Source organism: Rissa tridactyla, chromosome 9 (assembly GCF_028500815.1).
Source record: "Rissa tridactyla isolate bRisTri1 chromosome 9, bRisTri1.patW.cur.20221130, whole genome shotgun sequence".
Taxonomy (NCBI): domain Eukaryota; kingdom Metazoa; phylum Chordata; class Aves; order Charadriiformes; family Laridae; genus Rissa; species Rissa tridactyla.
In genome coordinates this window covers 35,634,445-35,654,268 of record NC_071474.1, presented here as the reverse complement: position 1 = coordinate 35,654,268, position 19,824 = coordinate 35,634,445, and the positions used below count along the sequence as shown (strand labels likewise).

Sequence of the window (19,824 nt, the reverse complement as noted above, 5' to 3'; positions counted from 1 at the left end):
GTAGGTTATTCCAAGCCACTTACATTATGTATGTAAAAAAACTTAATACCCTGAAATCCTCCAAAATTAAAAAAGGGAAAAAACTCCAAAAACAAAACAGCAGCTGGCAACAAATAACCTGAAGCACAGGCTTCATATTTTCCCAAAAAGAGGCACTACTGGGAGCTACTTTTTGCAGTGGTTTAGATTTCTATGTTAAAATACAGTCCAAGAACAGCAGACCACAATAATTCATCCTTGAGGAGAAAAGAGACCACAATGGTAAGAGTACATGTGAGTATTTGTCTCACTTGAATCTTTTTTCTGTGAAATAAAATAAAGGTAATTTGTATTCTATTTATCCTTCTTTATAACCCCTTATATTTAATGCTTGGTTTTACCCAGCATTCCTTCCAAATGAACAGCACCAATCTTTATCTTCTTTCAACTCTTATTCCCAGTATGTTACAGACATTCAGATACTATGGTGGCAAGTATCACACATGAGACTTTTGCCACCTGCCTCTTCTCTATCTGTTTACTTTTCAGTTCCAGTTGAACTGAACCAGAGTCAGAATTATGCTGCTATTTCTTAAGGAAGAGTGAGTCTAATCACTGGAATTTCACGTTCTATCCGCATGTTAATAGGGATTAGTTTTAATATGACATTTTCATTTGGTTCTTCAGAGTTTGGATAACTGCTTGTACAACACTGCACTGAAAGACCTTGCCTTTACTGCCTGGCTTGCAGTTTTTCATCTGGGCCAGTGGCTTGCAGAAGTTTTGTTTCCCTCATGCGTAAGCGATACATCATTTGCAGTTACTCACCTCCCTTCGGGCACTGCAGCACTCTTTGAAGAGGGCTTCTCTCCTCACTATGACTACACCTTTTCTGTGGGTTTTTCAACCACCTCCTCAGCGTCCAATACTCTCTCTGCAGAAAGACTATTTAGAGAAGCCTGGTGCAACACTTTCCTGACTGGCATCCATTGCCTGCTTAACGTGGCAGTCAAATTGAAGTACTGAGGACTAAAAAAAATGTTTTTCCTCCTTATAAAGCTTACAAGGGACCTCTACCTAACACATCATCTTCCCCAAGAGTCAGTCTTTTAGCACATGTATTTATACAGAGAAGAACTGCCTTGCAACTTGTCACTCACTGGCAGCTGAACTTATCCTTGTCCTCACTCACTGGATACAGAAAATGGCATGGCACCCAATCCTTATGTTCCCACAGTCACCTGGAAAAGGGGCTGTAAGCCATCAGATTTACTTAGTTGGCCCAAATTGTTGCCCATCAGCAGAGGATCACACACTTTTTTCCACCTTTCTTAATGCACCTAAAACTCACAAACTCTAGACCTTCATCCACATAATTCTCATCTCTGTGCAAAATGCCACATGGAAAACAAGGAAAGTGATTTAACTCCCTGTAAAGGATGAAGCAGAAGCAATTCTGGTGCTGATTAGAAGAGGATTATGACAAGGGTCCTTTCCTCCTTTCTCTTCTGTTTCAAACATGGACTCCGAGCACCACCCAGTAAAGGAGGCAGCGTCACAGATGCTGGAAACCATCATGTGCCAGCAAAGCCTGGAAAGGAGACATCTTTGCTGGCAGAGGGGCAAAGGATAAATTACAGGAGTATGTCTATGGCTCATATATTATAAACACCACAGCCCTAGGCAGGGCCTTGCCAAAAATGCCACAGAGTTCAAGCTAATGGAAAGAAGGGCATAAAATGAGATTTTCTATGCCATTAAGGATTATGAGAACTCACTCCCTGTAATACAGAGAGGCAAGAGTGCTCTGGGAAGACATACACATCTCTATACGGCTGCTGTCCCAGTGACCTTGCCACAACTCAGCGGAGCTGTTCTGCATTCCATAAGATGTCATTCTCATGAAATTAGCACTTTAATAACCTTGACTGCAAGTACTCAGTGTGGCAAAGCAATATGCATAGTCACAAGCAGCACTGCCTTCCAGGAAGCTATCAAAGCCCAGTCAGATCACAAACATTTAAGGCATATCCTATAAGGCAGAGAAACACACATGCAGTTCCTTGGGGGGGGACAGCAGGAGCAAAGAGATGGGACAAATGCAACAAATATCTCACTGAATAAGCTCCCCGTTATGAAAATGAAGGTCATACGAGTAGTCTAGGGAAGATACCGACTGCTGTTTACAGTGCCGAGCTGGAAGACACCACAGCTTTTGGTCAGTCAGCATACACCACAGCACTAACAAACAGTAAGGAAATCTATCAGTCAGTAAATAAACGTATCAATCCAGGTTCCAATTATTAACTACATGCTATCTGAATGCAGCTCTAGGACCAACTTAACAGCTACATTCTATTTTATAGCTATTGCACTCCCTAACATGCTTGGTTATTAAGGACATGTTCTTCAGAATTTGCGGGTTAACTGGAGTAGAGCTGTCCCATCTTGTTCTTTAAATGCAAATTTTGCAATGCTAAACTGAGTACCAATATAATACACCACTCCGTAGGAGCACAAACATAGTAAAAAAGGTCAAGTATTTTCATAATACTTTGCTAATGAGGGTCAGGGCCTGACTGGACTTGTTTTGGCCTCCAGCCTAGCAACAGTTTCTGTATTGGCCAAACTCTGACAAGTCTACTATTATTTTTAAATAATTTGCATCTTTCCTGCCTTCCATAGAGACTCTTACCACAGAAATGGCTCAAACAATTTCTGTGTTAGCATACTAGCACTTTTACTTCTGAAAACAATAATTTGATGCTATGGAAAACCTGCAGTTAACTGTAAACAAGTACTTAATGTAAAAATAGACAGCTTGGCATAACGAGCTTGCTCCATTAATTATGCCATGAGTCTTGAGAGAAGCAAAAACTGTAGACTAGATAAATATATTTCATTCATTGACTGGTCACCGCCTAGATCTGTAAACTAAGTGAACTGAGCTAGCATGGTTTTCCAAACTTTTGTTTCCTGGTTATGTCTCAGATTTCAACAACAGTAACTACTGGAAGGAGTTTAAGGCTTGATAACAGAACCGTCCATACACTTAGATGGTATCTACTTGTTTCTTAACAGATAGGACAAAAAAAAGCACCAATGTTAGATTTCTCTTGGTTTTATATTCAATGCTAGATAACATTACAATTATAAAGGTGTTGTAAGAAACAACATGTTTAACTCACAACTGAGGAGGCAGAGCTTTGCACTCTTTTAGTAACTCCAAATAAAATATTTGCATTCTTAAATCATGAACTTCTCAACAATTTCTAACAGAGAATATTAGAGTTAGATGTGCACATGAAGTCAGTCAAATCCAGACCCAAACTATATTTTTCTCACAGGCAGACAGGTTAAATAGGAATATACAATGTCAAAAACAATGTCAAAATTTGAATTTTCAAAATGCACAGAAATCTTTATCAGAAAGGTATCTTCAGTACAAGAGAGAAAAAAAGAAAACATGACAGAAGATATGATGTAACTAAAACAAAGGAGGCAATGAAAATGAATGACCAGACTGATGGCACAGGGAGAGGTGGCTGCTGACTCCTCCTCACCCTACAAGGGGTATGAGAGCAATTAACTGCTGCAAAACCAGTACTGCAGTGAATCAGGGCATTCATTATGACTTTGTGGTGACGGCTTTTAGCTGAAGAAACAAAACCAGGGTCCATCCTTAAGAGTGTCTATGATGTGATCTCCCATATTAATAGAAACTACCTCATTTGGACATAAGAACAGCTCACTAAAATGAGCTTATGAAGGAAAAAGCCCTCAAATTATAGTTAATCCAATTTGGAGTTTATCATAGCAGTATTTACTCAGTTCACCAATGATACTAGAAGACGGCAAAGGTAAATTCTTTCTGACGCCATGCAGCTTTATCCCTTTTCCTCCTCTGCTGTACCAAGATGCATTCACCAGTCCTGCTTTCAAATATGCTGGGAATTCCCTGCTGAGCACTGCCAATGCCAGCCAAAATATACATTTTCTACTGCACTGTATTTAAAAACGTCTACTGCAGAATGCCACTCTGAAAGAACCACCACTTCATATTCCAACATTTGATATTCAGCAGTAAAGACAGTGTTAAGTCAGAAGAAAATACTGAAGCTTATACAAAACTACATGACATACACATGAAAACCAGAATGAAGTCAGACAGACACACAGACACCAGAGAACACCTCCCTGTCTGTGCGTTTTGTTGCTGCGTTTTTTGTTTTATGACTGGTGTTGATCTTCAGCCATGACCAAGCAATCATTATAGCTGTTGTGTAATGTTACTGAGTGTGACAATAAATACAAATCATTGCACTGTCTCTGCCGCACAAGTAAGTCTCCAATGCCATACAACTTAGTCCTGCAAAGAAACAACAAAATTTCAAACTTCTCATGTCAAGCATAGTAATGTCAATAGGTACAGCTGAACTCTTGAGTAAGGACTGCAGAGGAAAAACACTGGGAGTTTTTAAGAAAATATGAAATTCATTCTTTGGTAAGCTTCCAGGCAAAGTTTCACAAAAATGCTTGTAAAGAAACATATACCAAGGCAAGTGAGGAGTCAAGCACAAGGCTTCAATTTTAAACATTACAGTAAGTTGTAGAAACTAAAAGGAAGTCGGTCTGCAGCCAAGAAATAAGAAATTAAGAAAAGCATATAATCCTATGAACTTGCAAACCATAAGATTTTTATTTACATGTATATGTAAGCACATGTACGCACCTACAGACAAGCCTAATCTTTCTTCAATCCCTTAAAAGAAAGCATCAGGCAGTAATTTAACATTTTGGAAAGAAAAAATTAGCTTTGGGACTGTACAAGAAGATTTTAAACTATGTCAATCTAAATTACTAGCAAATGACCACCACTAGTGCCAACATAGTTAATGAGACACAGTAACTAAGGCAAAAAATTGGATGGCCAGTAACAACAGGGGTCAATTTATACTCACTCTATGCAGAATCACAACTTTGAGAGTGTGAAAACCAATGGGCACAAGAATAGCTTGCTCCACATTTTTAAACTGAATTTAAATTCAGACTTCACTAACGAAGAATTAAAAGTAGTGTAGTACTGTTACGCCATACCCTTCTAGAATATGTAAAGTGTTAGATCTTAGATCTGAAAACACAATGAAATACAAAGGTCAGGCACCTCAACACCACAGCACATCTGTATCTCTGTCCTGTAGACAAATGGAACAGTTGCTGCAAAACACTACAGGTCATCAATGAAGAAAGAAACCGAAGGATTTTCAAGCTAAGTCTTTAGGTTAAGAATGGATATTGCCTAGAAAATATTTAGAATACAATATTTCAGTTGGAAGGGACCTATAACAATCATCTAGTCCAACTATTTTAATCCAGAGGCCTTCAATCACAGAAGATGGCCAAGCCATACAGATTATTCCTGTGGCAAAGAACGTGGTTGCCAGCAACACTTCTGTCTGATGGCTGGAGCCTCCGCGTGTGCCCAAGGCTGGCATCCTGCGCAGGCACAGCGGGTCTGACGCTTCCCTAAAGCACCAGATCTGCCACAGGTACACAGATCAGCTACACACACCATTTAATGCCTCTGGCACAGTCCTCCTGCCAGATGAGGAGGATATGAGCAAGCCATCATCTAGGCATTTGGTGCAAGGCGCTCACGGTAAACATCTTTCCCAAGAGCTCCTCAGCCAGACAGGAAGCAGAGCACGGGCCACATTAGCCATTCCAACTGCAAAATCTTGATTACCATGTACCAGGTAACAGGGGCAGAACAAATGACTTGCCTTACAAATCGTGTAAACTATGGGTGGTCGCCACTAAGATAATTCTGTTCACTAGCAGGCAACCTTCAGGAAGGGACTAAAAGAAGCAAACAACTGTCAAACAAGTTAGCCTGCTGGATAGCCATACAGTGTCTGCCCCACAAAGATGTCAACAATAAATTAAGTACGTAAGCTGAAGAGCTTGAGGCAGACACTGTGCAGGATCAAAAACTCCAAGGATGATTTCTGTGTGCCACAGTAAATCTTTATAGTGAGCAAAGACGTGAGAATCTTTAAGAAAAAAAGTTGTTCTCATTCCCCACAGCACAGCTTCAACTGAACTCCTCTTCACACACTTACCCTTCCCATCCCTCTTGCACCCACTTGCAGTTCTGCTCAAACACTTCCCTACTAGAAGAAAAAGAGCAGTGAGTAGTGTGAACCCTTTCGCACTGGTGGGCGGCTCTTTTCCACTTCCACAATGGAGGGCAGGACATGGTATTGTTTCCAGCAATCACAGAGTCATGCGGTGCGTTGCACAGGACCAAACCAGAAAGGAAATAAAGCGATGCAAGTTATTTGTCAGGTAAGAAACACGGGAAAAAAAGGCTACTCAGTTTTCCCTCTCCCTAAATGAGTGGGGCAAAATGTTTTTACAACTGTTCCTGTATCCCTCCCTTACAATTTATTTCTATTGCCACTTCTAAAAAAACTGCTTTTAATCAATTGCAGTGTTCCATAATTTTACTCATCAAACTGAGTTTCAAGAACAGTGTCTACATGACACTTTGTATAAGCAACAATTTTAATCTAGGGTAGCAATTTTCAAACTTTGTGTCAGCTTCCACATCTCCAGGATAATTTTTACATTCCTTATGCACCTATGGTTTGAGAGCCACCACAAGCAGAAGGAAGGGGAAAGTGCATGCTTTGCAGAACATATCCTGTGAAGAAGGGAAGGGGTGGCTTAGAGACCAACTCAAAGTGAAGTGAAATTATAGGTGGAAGAAAGCTCTTCCATTAAGACACTGATAGAGTAAAACGTTGGCAGATCAGTGGAAGCCTACAAGAGAAGCGGAAGCCTGTGCTGGAAAGATTTGCTGAGCCTATTCTCACCCAAAACACTGCTGGACAGATTCAGTATCTTCCGGCTACCTTCCTTTGACTGAATGAGTCACTCTCTCCAATGCAACAGCTCCCCAGCCATACCCTTGACCAACACCCCATACCTTGTGCTTCAGGAACTACAGTCAGAGATATGAAAATGCCAACTATTTCCAAAACCTGCACCCTTTCAAAACAGGCATTTCTTCTCATTCCTACAAACTGCTCCAAATTTCCTTCCCTTCGAGCCCTGCTGCGGTCCTCATCTTGGCATGAAAAAGTTACAAAAATCCAGAGGTGTCACAGGCAGGTTTTCTTCAAAAGGCAACAGACCAGAACCCCTTGTCCAAGTGATTCACCCACCTGCTTTTCTTTGATCGTGCCCAGTTTCATTGTTCAAAGGCCTGCAAGGAATATGAGTCATGCTTGCGTGAGGATACCTGCTTACAGGTCCCTCATCCTCCCTGTAATTAATGCAATTTAAAAAAATATTTCTAGAATTCACATACAAACTCTTATTCTAGACTACTACTCTTAGAACAGATATTTTGGTCTGCGGACAAAACCACCAAAAGGATTCCAGGCAGAAAGCTGGAACATACATACCATGAAAAATGCCAGTTCTCATTCAGGTTTTTTTACTATACAGGAAGAAGTTCAGCTTCAAAGACAATACCATACCTTTGTGAGCTACACAGTTATCGATAAGACTGCCTGCAAATCTTTTGAATGCTAGAAGTCATACCGCCTCTGAACATCTAGCAGGAGCCATTTATTCACCGACCTAGAATTTTACATGTAATACTGAAAAACTTTTTCAAAGTTGCTTCCCCAACTGCATAAACATAATCAGCTCACAAGGCTGCTGAAAGCAGCAGTTCTGCCATCTGTCTGCTTATTCCCACCTCACACTTGTGCAGGCACAAGTGTTTATGAAGCCATGCAATGATCTAGAGGGAACCAATCTCTGTGAAAACTAACCATGGAAAAAAATAAAATTATGATTAGATCATTTCTCAATCTGTACAACCGTGCATGCTGGCACAAGCATGGAAATAAGAAGAAATGATATCACCAATTTTAATGGCAGTGCCATTTTCAGAAGTTCATTGACGCAGCAACTTTTCACCAGGTCTAGCAACTAAACCTGAAGAAAACTTAAGCACACATACAAATTTTAGAAAAATACAAATCTTTACTTAATCTGCTATTTTGTTCTTGTTAAAGTAAGAAGCGGGAGAGTGGTGAAGTCATCTACTGGTCACTAAGAGGAATCAAAGTGCTTACTGGAAAACATCTCAGTGGCAAGATCTTCGCCCCTGCCTCAGTTTCCTCCACTAATAAAACAGAGACAGCAGCACAAATCTGTTCAACACACCATCCTGCAATACAATTAAAAAGCATAACAACAACCAGGTAATATTTTGTTACAGAGAGACACAGACATAATTCAGCTCTCTTACAGCAATGAAACAGTGAAACAGCACAAAGTTGATGCTGTAGCCTATAGTGGTCTGGGATGGAGAACAGATACAGGACAATGCAAAGCAAAATGGCTACTCAGAGCAGTGATTCCTAAACAGCTGGTATCTACAAAAGGACAGACACATATTTACAAAACACCTGGGTAAAGAAACTCACAGTGGAGTCTCCCTGCCCTCCTTTCATTATTGGTACTCTGATGTAATCACATAGGAGTTATGAAGAGCATATAGGGAAGACTTGCTGGGGTGGCAGGTTAAGTAGGAGTCCACAGATCTGGGTTGTCATGACAGCAGCTGAAAGTATGCAAGAGATGTATAGATCCTGGGTGTTAGAACAGCAAGGACTCCAAATAAGATCGTTAATACATTACATTATTTTAAACACCAAGAAGCATACACTACATCTCATTAATGAAACACGGATTGCATGATAACCATTTGCATTGGTGAGGGTGCACGAGGGTCTAGGACACAGACAAAAAGATTTCTATTCATTAAGTACTGGTAAAGTATGGGTTCTCACTGATTCAACAGTCATGCTATACATAAGAGGAAACAAGTGGCATGCACTCCGGAGGCCCAACACACTCGAGTCTCAGCTGAAGCTTAGAAACTCACCACATGAGCTCCATCCCATTTAGAAGCAAAGTAAAACAGAGGAAACTGTCCAACAACACCTTACATTAACTTTGCATTCAAACAGACTTGGAGCATGCAGCGACTTGGTAACTCATCCCAGCTGAGAGGAAGTAACTTCCTGTCAGAGAGAAGTTACTCCCTGAAGTGTCTGAACTCCATCTACAACAGTATGCCGGTTCCCTGGCGCAGACAAGCTGCGGGTGCCGACGTGCTGGGCAACGCCGTCCTGACAGGTCACTTCCGAAGGCAGGAGGGCATGGGGTTTGAGACAAACACTGAACAAGAGCAGCCAGCGATGGGAACAAAGCAGGCCCTTGGTGGAGGCTCTGAAGGATGGGAGTAACAGGTGTTTATGTGATCTGTTCAAAACTCTGGGAATCTGATGTGGTGGATTACTTGGGGACTCGGGACGTCTAAGGTGATCTTCAGGGGTTGTTTTGTAACAACTGCAAGGACTCTGCACAGTTTGAGACCGAAGCAGCGTTACGAGTGCCTGGCACAGGGAACGTACCGGTACACCAGTGCTCACAAACCCGGATTTGCATGACAGGTCTCTTACACTGGGTACTCACCATCCCACACCGGTGAAGCAGAGGCCCGCGCTCATGCAGAACACACAGACAGAGAGAGGCCGCCTAGTGAAGGGGTCCCAGTAAGGACTTACTGGTGAAACGAGCGTGGAAGCAGTCTACTCAGGCGCTACCAAGCACAAACCAGGAACAGGCACTGACTGCAGGAAGCACCCACGGTCGGACATCGTCCCCGTGGAGCCCGCGCTGGCACAAAGGCGGGCTGTTGGCAGCAGGGCGCTGCCGGGGCAGGGACGGCCATGGCCCAGGCTGGGGTGTCAGGGAACGGGGGGGTGGGTGGGGAGATGCCACAAGCGGGTCCCATACACAGGAGGACCCCCGGCGGCGTGCCCCCGGGGCAGCGCGGCGCTCCCTGGGGCGAGCCGGGGGCGGGAGGGCAGCCCGGCTCCCCGCACAGCCGCGGGGCGGGGGCGCCCGCGGGCCAGGCCCCGGGACAAGGCGGGCCGTGCGGGGCCAGGCGAGGACAGGGGCAGGAGGCGGCGGGGATGGTGCGGGGCGAGGCGTCCGGGCGGGGGAGCCGGGCGGGCCGGGACGCGGACGGCGATACTCACTAGGGGTCGTTGGTGAAGCGGGGGCTCCGCGGGGGCTGGTAGCCGTACAGGTGACAGTAGAGCACATCGAAGCAGAAGCAGCACATCTCGGCCGACACCACCATCTTCCTGCAGCCGGGCCCGCCGGAACCGGCGCCGGGGGAGGAGAGCAGCGAGGCGGCCGGCGGGGAGAGGCCGGCGGGGCCCCCGCCGCAGCTGGGCGGCAGCGGCGGGGAGAGGGCGCAGCCGGCGGCGCCCCCCGCCAGCCCCCCAAGGCCGTTGAGGCGGGGGCCCCCCGGCGGGGGCAGCGCCCCCGGCTCGCCCCCCGCCGCCGCCGCCCCACCGCAGTGGGAGCCGCTGCCGCCGCCTCCCGGGCCGGCCGAGCCCGAGGGAGGGGAACTGGAGAGTTTCTGCTTCTTCACCCCGCAGCAACCCGCCGCCATCTTGGAGCCGTCTCCCCCCACGCAGCGCTTCCGACCCATGGCGGGGGGGCCGGCCGACCGGCCGGGGGACGTGCGGCGGCCCGCTCCGCCTCCTGCCGGGCCCGCTCCGCCTGCAACGGGGAGGGGGCGGGAAGGAGGCGGCGGGAAGGGAGGAAGAATGAATGAGGAGCAGGAGAGAGAGGAAGATGGGGGGGGGGGAGACAGAGAAAGCTGTGTTAGAGCGACCCGGTGAGTGGCCCCGGCTGACAGGGCCGGGGCTGAGGGGGCAGCGCGGCCCGCAGGTGTGGCGGCCGCGGCGGGGCCTTGGCAGCCTTTCCCCTCCCCTCCACACGCTGAGCCACCCCTCTCACCTCCCCCCTGCCCCCCCCCCCCCCGTGCTTTTTCTCCTCCTTCTGCCAGGGAAGTGGAGCAACTCCACCCCGCGTGCTAAAAAAAAATAAATAATAAAATAAAACAAAATAAAAATAAACCCACAAACACGAGCTCCGCTGGAGCTGCACGGCTGAGGCAAAGCCCTTGAGATGGTTAAAAACACCCCGCTAAATAATTCAAGTGACCTGAGATGCCTTTCTCGGGAAGAGAAGGGAGGGGGGAAAAAAGAAGCGAGGGGCCGCATTGGAGTCAGCGGGCTGAGAGCCTGCAGAGAGCGCTTGGATGCACCTATTAAACATGCAGTCGTGATGGATAAAAGCCACAGGCTTTATATATATATATATAATTATTTTTTTTTTAAATTACAGCTTTGGCAATTACTTCACATCCGATAAGCGGCAGCTCAGAGCATAGGCCCTCAGCTACAGGGCAAGCAGTCGTGAGTGACCTTGCGAGACCACGGCCCTCCGTGCCCGCAGCCCAGGCTTCCTCATGGCGTGACCTCTAGGGAAGGGAAGTCCGGAGGGAAAAGGATGTGAGTTCTGCAGTGCTCCAGGCATCTAAAATTAAGCTTACCAAGCTAGCCGGGTGGGAGGGAAAATGTGTTTTATATTAGCCTCATATATAGATATATCTGAATTTATGGAGAGGCTTGCAAATGGCCATAAAGTACTTCAAAAGCTGTGTGTATGTATATTTAGAAAATAACACCTCACCCATAAGTGTTATGCAGCCATCTCTGGCATGGGATGTAACAGCTGTTTAACATAGAATAGCAACACTACAATATCAAGAAAAGGGAGTGAGGACTGCTACGTAGAGTTAAAATAATTTTGTAAGTTTGGGGAGACAGACAGTCATTATCCAAGCTAAAGTGCAGTCTACAGAAAGTTTTCACAGTTGCAGACTACTTAGAGACTCAGTTTTACATTTCTTGTTGGAAATGGTTTCTCCAGCATCCTCATGGTCTTAATTTTGTCTGGATCTTAAATTATCATGGATTTGAAGAGAAAATCCCCAGTTACTAGAGCTCTAATACAAAGCCCTTTGAGGGTTTCTGTTCAAATACTGGCCTAAACTTCTCTTGCTTTGACTGTGAATCATAGCCTGAGGTGAAACAGCTGCAGGGAATAATAGCAAACAGAAAGGAGAAGAATTAGATGGTGTAAAGCAGCCTTTTCCATTTTTAAATGTAATGTTTATGTTTGGAGCTGGAGAATACTTGAGAAGGGAACCCAGTTCCCCTCTCTCAAACAACTTTCAAGTTTCTTTCAAAACAGAGGCAGTGTTTTCCACTTATGGGATTCATTTGTTTAAAATCAGTTAGCAGTGACACCTTCTGTTGCTTTTGGGAAAATAGTTTTGCCAGGTATTGAATTTTGGCTTTTTCTAATTTTTTTTACTATCCTACATTATTTAAGACCAACATTTATAAAAATATCAAATAATAGCAAAAGTTTATGATACAGACACAAGTATAAATCGCTCACTCCACTGGGACAGAGATTTGTAAGGTTCAGTGTAGGTCTCAGTTAAGACTGATACTCCTTATGCAGTATCAAGACTACCAACAGTGCACAGCCATCACTTTTTGATTAAATATTGTATTGCAGTGGTCCCTAAATGAAAGGGTAAATTAAATATATTACTCATTCATTAAAACCCTTACTTTTTCCACCTCTGCAGATGCTCTTTGGTGTACTTGTCTGTAGTTTTGCTCCTATTTTACCTCAGTGCAATCTAATGTATACCAAATCTCTCTTTTGTAGAGACAACAGCAAATATACAAACACAACTGTGGAAATTATTGTTTAGTGGAATCAGGATGACACAATTGTATTATCAAATACAATATCTTGAAGTATCTTGGAGAGAACTGTAGACTCACAATATGTTTTTCGTAGCTCAATGGAAAATTTCCATTTATATTTGAAGAAGAGTTTATTCTTTGGATAAGACAGCTTCAGTTAACTGCAACATCTGTTTCATTGGCCCTTTGCTGCAATTAAGTCTCAAGGACCTTTAAGTTTCTTATTACAAGGAACTTTGAATGTGTTCAGTTCCTTCATGTATATAGTACTTCTATATTTTGCTAACTTTAGCAGATTTCTCCTGTTGCTTGATTACTATGCTGTGTCTCATATGCAGTTGAATGTACTGAGTGAACGCAGTATAAAAACCAAACCCTTTTAGCAGTACGAACACAGTCAGTACAATTAGATCAGTTTAATTTAGGTGTGATGTATCTCTCCTTGATGACTCCAGCTGTTTAGCACTACTGCTCACCTCATGTTCTAAAGCCCCAGTGATTTTAGAATTGTCACTTGTTACAAGGGAGAGATTGAAATTAATTCTTTAATTAAAAAATCACAACCCATGATTCCTGAAAAGAGCTGTTAGAGAAATGATGATAAGAAAAATAGAATTATTTGCAGAAAGATATTTCTCAGTGATCCAAAGCTGCTCTGAAGGACTGCGCGTAAACAAAAAAATCAGAATGGCTAGTATCTGAGGGAAATGGTATCCTAACAGACATGATCAAATTCCTATTGAATCTGAGGTAAGATTTGCATTGACTATAGCAGAAGGCAGGTTGTTTTCAAGTAGGCCAAAAGATGATCTGTGTTCTCGGTATCTTACAATCTAATTACAAGAGAAGAACAACCAGAACAAAGAAACAATGAGACAAAACTGAGCTGCATTGGTAAGCTGGAGTGATATAATCCTTGCCTTATTAGTATCAATTCTTTTAATAGGCACTGTGACAGGTGAGGGATTTAGAAGGGTCCTTAAAATAGCACGTTTAGGCTGTGGTTCCATGTGCATTTCTGCAGTAGTAGTAATGTTGGTTTAAGCCTCAGCTACCTCAGCTAATTGTTCTCTTTCCTGTCCCACCCATTCTGTTGTGTTCATGCAGCTGTTTGTGCAGATGTGAGGCAGAAGATCAAGCTGAAAAACAATTATTCTTTTCCCTCGATTATTTTTCAGCTAAATCAGTTCTCCAGTCTGGTTTATCAGAGGGCTGCACAAAAACCTGTGTTGGCCTATCGGACTGGCTATACAAAATTGAGAATTAATAGCCTTGGGCAGCTTAAACAATACTGGTGAAAAATGAGAAGATGCAGCCTAAAGTGACATTGCACGTATTTACGGGGAAACTGTCAGAAATCACAGAAGCGTTTGAATTTTAAGTAATAGGTGAAGAAAGCCAGTTGAGGAAAGATATGAAAGATAATGGGCGGATAATGGGCCTTGGAAGTGAAGGGAAATAGTTTATGCTTGAGACTGTAGAAAAGTCAGAGCTAGGGAATGAAAGAAAGGGAAATAGAAAGCCCTCTTTTCAAAATATGTAATTTTCCAATTTCTCAGAACTAAAGGAAACATTATACCACAGTTAATTCTGTAAAAAACAAACTCCAAAAATTGAGCCATGTAAACAGCTAGCATCTCTAAGAAGTTGTTAGTTACTATTCTAGTTAGTTATTATTCTAGAGAAGAGCCTGTACTTACATCTCCCAAAATTCAAAGGTGAAATTCTATCTTTGTATCTTCCCATCATGATGATCTTTTTTGGATGGGCCTGCCATAAAGCTGAAAGATTTACTTCCTGAGAATTCCTTTGGTCTGAGGAGTTTCCACCCGTTGTGGAGACAGGCTAGACAACCCTCCCCTTGCCCTGCAGCCTACAAGGCATTATGGGTGTAGCTGGGAAGAAAGTGGGTTTGCCTGTGTTACTTTCTCACATTATTCCCAAACTGGTCTATCACGCTCTTGAGGCTCATGTGAGTTTTCCTCAGTATATTATGCTCAGACAGAATAGTTACTGTTCTTCAGTACACTCCCTGTTTCAGCTGTCCCCAGGAGAAATTAGATGCAGCTCTGAATCTAGGCCAGAAAATGTGCACAAAATCCAATAAAGTTAATGAAAGTTAACTTGCACATGTCTGAGAACAGTAATTGTTCCTACCAGTTAGAGGCCATATCCTGCTATTGTTCCATATATCAAACCCCTATTGAAGTCTCTTCTAAAAAATCTTGTACAAAAAGTCATCTCAGGATGTCATACCAGCCAGCAGACAAAAGGTCCTCACATGTTGTGTTACTGGAATCCTGGCCCTGTTTCGTATTTTGAGCTATGTTATAATTTCACCATACTGTGAATCCAGTCTGTGTTATTTTAAAATTAACATTGTTTTACAGACATTTTTCACTCATGCAAATTTAGGGTTTGGTCCTGTTAAACCATTTGTGCATGGACCTTGCACTGCAAAACTGGGCATCGGTTTGTTAAAAAAAACAACAAAATACCCAAAACAAAGAAAAAAGCCCCCACCAAATGAACCCCTCAAAACAAACAAACAAAAAACCCCCAACAAAACCACCAGTTATTCTGAAATGCTAGTTGTCAAACTAAATATCTAGGATTGGACAGTTTTCTAACTAGAGATAAAAACATTAAATGTGTCAATGGAGTCAGAAAAGTTATTTAATTAAAAACCTAAGGATCAAAGCACTTGCAGTAAATGAAAGGTGAGACTAGTAGTAGCTTTGTAATGGAATTCTTTTCACTTAATTCTGTGAGCTGGAATGTTCCTCAAATATTATGCTAATGCAATATCCTATCCTTTTTGAATGTATTTTTCCATTGTACAGTGATAAAAGAAGATGTAGCTTACATAGCTATATTCTCAGTATAAATTCACCATGGTTTCATTGAGGTCAGTGGAGCTACAGTGATTTATGCTAGCTGATACATTAATAATAAGCCTTAGGACATATTTTTTTGACATGGCTGTTTGTAGTTGGTCTCCTTCACAAAATGTTTTCCAGTAGTGTAGAGCAACCATATGTATTAATTGTGTTTCTCATTTCTGAAGAGTCTAAAGTGCTAGCTTTAAGAGTTTTAAGTTAATAAATTTAGAACAATATATAGGTGTCTCTTTATCCAGTGCAGTCATACAGCCAGCCCTAATGAAACCCAGCAACAATCTAATAGGACACAACAATTGAGGTATATTAGGAAAAAATGTAATCATTAATTTTCAAATGAATGAGTAAATTAGGAGGATAGAATGCAATTGCTGAGAATTAAAATCTGATTAGGACACCGTGATTACATGCCTGTTTGTTTCTAAGAATTGCACTAGATCTTTAACCGTCCCAAGTGGTCAGCACTTCATTTTATATCTCAGCTGAAAACACCAGAATGAAACTTTCATGTAAATTTAGTTAATGCAAGGAGCATAAATTTCAGAAAAGAAGGGAAAGTTAGCAATGCTAATTGATTATTAACAATGTTAATTGATTAGGATGACAGAAATGCTCCTATGTAAGGAAGCTAACGTGCATAAATTTTGATCTTCCTTTTGATGCAAGACTGTGTTGAGCTTCCTTTTTCAGATGTTACTTAATTTTCTTGTGACATTATTTAATTTCTTCTGGCTGCTGCTTTTGCTATCTTTTTGCACATGTTATCTAGCTTTTGGTGTGAAGGAATTCCACCTTCATTCCCCTAATGGCCAGTTCTTAGCTTAGGTTCATGCTCCCTTGCTCTGGTATTTTACTCTGCTCAGATAGCACTGAAGCTGTCATCTCTCTATTCCTTTTTGAGAAACGGGATATACCGTTCTTTTCTCCAAAGACTGAAGAACTTTTTTCTTTAATCTTTGTGAGCAGCAAAAAATCAGTGAATCCTTCTGCTTGCCCTTTACCATTCTCACTTCTGTAAAAGAACCTGTTAATCTTAAAATGGCCAAGAATTGCTTCCACAGTTCCAGGTGGGAACATCTAATCACTTTATATTGGATGTTTTTAGTCATGCCTTATGAAATAATTTGGCTATTGTTTTAGAAGAGTGTTCATTAGCTGCAGTAGACTATTGCAGCTTATAAAAATATGCATGTCAGTCATAAGTATTTCTCCTTCTTCAGTATTGTAGCATATTATTATTTATTGAATATATTTTTTTATTTTTTCCCCAGAAGTATTAGCATTCTTTATACTCAATGCCTAAATTACTTAACCTTAAATCTTCCAGTGCTTCTGATCTGTACATGTCACCCCAAATGTCAGGTCGATCCTCCTTCCTGTGACTCGTTTTGTAAAATCCCCATTTACGTCACTTTGGTGCACTTATCCTTCTCTTTTTCTGCACAAAGAAAAAACTGACAAATGCCAGTGTTTTGCCATAAAGGTGCTTGTGCTCCAGTGCTACCAACCTATAACTGCTAAAAGCACTAAATACATTGTCTTAAAAGAGCCTAGAGATATAAATAGAATGTTAATTAATAGCAGATGTTACCCTTTGTGGCAAAATGCCAGCAGGGCTCCAGCAAAACCTTTCTCATTCCAGTTGTTACTATCATCATTGGCAACTGTGAGTGCAGCCCTAATAAGGCTGATCCTCATGGCACTTTGGAGTCACGTCTCATCCTCACCCCTATTTGCTTTCACATATTCAGTCCTGCAGATTCATCTTTTTTTTTTTCTTCTTTTGAATGTGGCAGGAAAAAACAAACAGCTTATGAGGACTGCATCCATAACCCTTTCTTGTATCCTTAAGGCTTTAGAGGAGACTAGCAAACCCCAAATCCCAAGTCCTGCAAGCTTCTGTATAAAATTGAATCTTGGGGAATTGGTAGCATTCGGTACCTCACTTATTCATAGTTACCCATTCATAGTTTTATTGCTTCCTTTGTGCAGAATTCATGTTCTCCAGCATAATATTTTCTAATGTACTTTCTATTGCAAAAGTCAATTCTCCTTTCAGACATGTATAAATCAAATTACCCCAATTAAGTCAATAGAATATCACCATTACAGAATGATGAGTTCAAAATCAGGCCTTTTAGACCTGGAGGTTCCCTTGTAAATGGAATGATTTGTCTGTCCCTAGGTCTCCTGAGCTATGCTCTGCTTTCAAGGAAAGTGGTATTTGTAAAGATACATGTCCATGCACACACAAATTCCATTAAACAAAAATGTACGTCTTCTTCTTATCTCCCACATTTGTATTCTCACTCTAGGGAAGGGCCTTCAGGCTGCCTGCTGGTGGTGATAATTTTTGTCCCAGTTATTTAATGTATAAAATAAATGTTTCATTTTGAGTAAAAAGCAGCTGATAAACATGCAAGCTTCAACAAAGTTTCACCCAATTCTTGGCACAGTAGTGTTAGCCCTTCTGTGCACTCTTCCTTTCGTTCACTATTTATGATATTCCTATTTTCACATTCTGTATGTAACTCAGTCCCTCCTATCTGACTTTACGGTAATTAAAGACAGACCTTTTGTTTTTAACATGGTCATTACTTAAACAAAGTCAAAAGTATTTTAAAAGAGTAAATAGTATTTCTTCAACTACAAAAGAAGTCATAGCATTCAGAAAGCACTGTTGCTTATTATGTTTTTCTGATAACTGTTATCAAACATGAAGTTACAATCTTTAACGTGTAGAAATACCTGTGATCATCAAGACTCGCATGTGAGCTTTGGTTTGCATGCTTGTTTTTCTCAATAGTTTCTTCATGGTTAATATTGTAATAACTTGTTGACTGCCAGAGATTGCACAGGGTAATGTATTTTGATTTAAACACTGTAAATTTTATTTGAGGAACTGACCATTTCCATGCAGAAAAAACCTGAGATAACCCTTAACACTAAAACCATATCCTTCTGTTACTTCAACTGAAAAAAAGAACTCCATTGCTTGCGTATTTCAGAGTAAAACCATGAATATATTAATCTAGTGATTCCAATTACAAATGGGATTATGGATTTGTTACCATCTCCCTTGAAAATGCATCTTTATAATAATTCATTCATTTTGGTTAGCATTTCTAAAGGGCATTCCAAGATTGGAAGAGTCACTGTGACATACTTGAGGACAAGCCTAGTACGGCACGTCAGATCTAAGAACTGTTGCTGAAATATTTCATGGGGCAAGTCCTTACAGCTAACATTCGTTTTAGATTAGGGATTTAGAAGAAATTTGAAAATAATTTCATAAAAACTCCCATGTATTTAACTCTGAAAAAACCCCCACCAAATCAAAGTCTGAATTCTCTGTTTTTCTCTTGCTTAGTTTGTGTTTGTTTTCACAGATCAAAGTCCCACTGTCCAGTGTCATCACATTCAAATCCTGCAGTGACCTGTAAGTATCTCACCTCTAAATTTTCTATTGCAGTAGAACAGATGCATAAAAACTGTTGTCATCACCTCATGAATACTGAAAATGTGTCTTTCCTCGAACTGTCATTAGGCATTGTACAGTGGGGTACAGTTTGTCTGGTTATATTAAATATATGTGGTTCAAGCCTGTATGCTTATAGTATAACACATCTACATTTTTGGATACTAGCTCATGATAATCTCATTCATTGCATTTTAAATGGAAGACTCACAGCTTATCAAATATACTTTTAACTGTTTCTAAAGGTACCCTCACTTAAAATCTAGTTCTTTACCTGGTTAAATCAGAACCAAAGTTATCAAATAAAAATATTACATTTGCCCTCTGATGAACAATTACCAAGCGTTACATATTCAGAGTAAAAAATGGATAGCATTTTATTTTATGAGTCCACTAACTAATAGGGAATTAGAATAAAACTCCTGTGGGAACACATTTGACATTCACATGAATAACAGATGAGTTCATTATGATCCCCTGCTTATAAAAAGAATGGCAAATGAATTCATAATTATTAAGCATTTAAAAATAACACATTCCCCCAAAAGATACAATTTTGCATTAAATACTCGGCTGTAGTTCAGCTGCAGGGCTTTAAAGAACGTGAAATGAAATGGTAGCACAGCGTATAGCCGAAACTGAATGGCAGACTGATGATTTGGTCATTTGCCACATTCTTTAACTGCTGGGTAGCCAAAGTGATGAAGATTATTCATACTCTATGTAATGCGTT

At 41.5% G+C, this 19,824-nt stretch overlaps 1 protein-coding gene across 5 annotated transcripts in view; it reads right to left on the bottom strand.

Annotated features, from left to right (window-relative positions):
• Positions 1–19,824, bottom strand: part of AMMECR1 (AMMECR nuclear protein 1) — a 108,568-nt gene that overhangs the window by 71,671 nt on the left and 17,073 nt on the right. For 4 of the 5 annotated variants that reach the window (XR_008468566.1, XR_008468567.1, XM_054215331.1 and 1 more), the window contains exon 2: positions 10,110–10,641. Coding sequence is in view for 3 of the 5 variants with exons in the window: in XM_054215331.1 (XP_054071306.1) it covers positions 10,110–10,641 (532 nt within the window). In the remaining 2 variants the exon portion in view is untranslated. Of the gene's footprint in view, positions 1–10,109; positions 10,655–19,824 lie in introns of those variants that run through there. The other variant, XM_054215332.1, reaches the window with a different exon arrangement.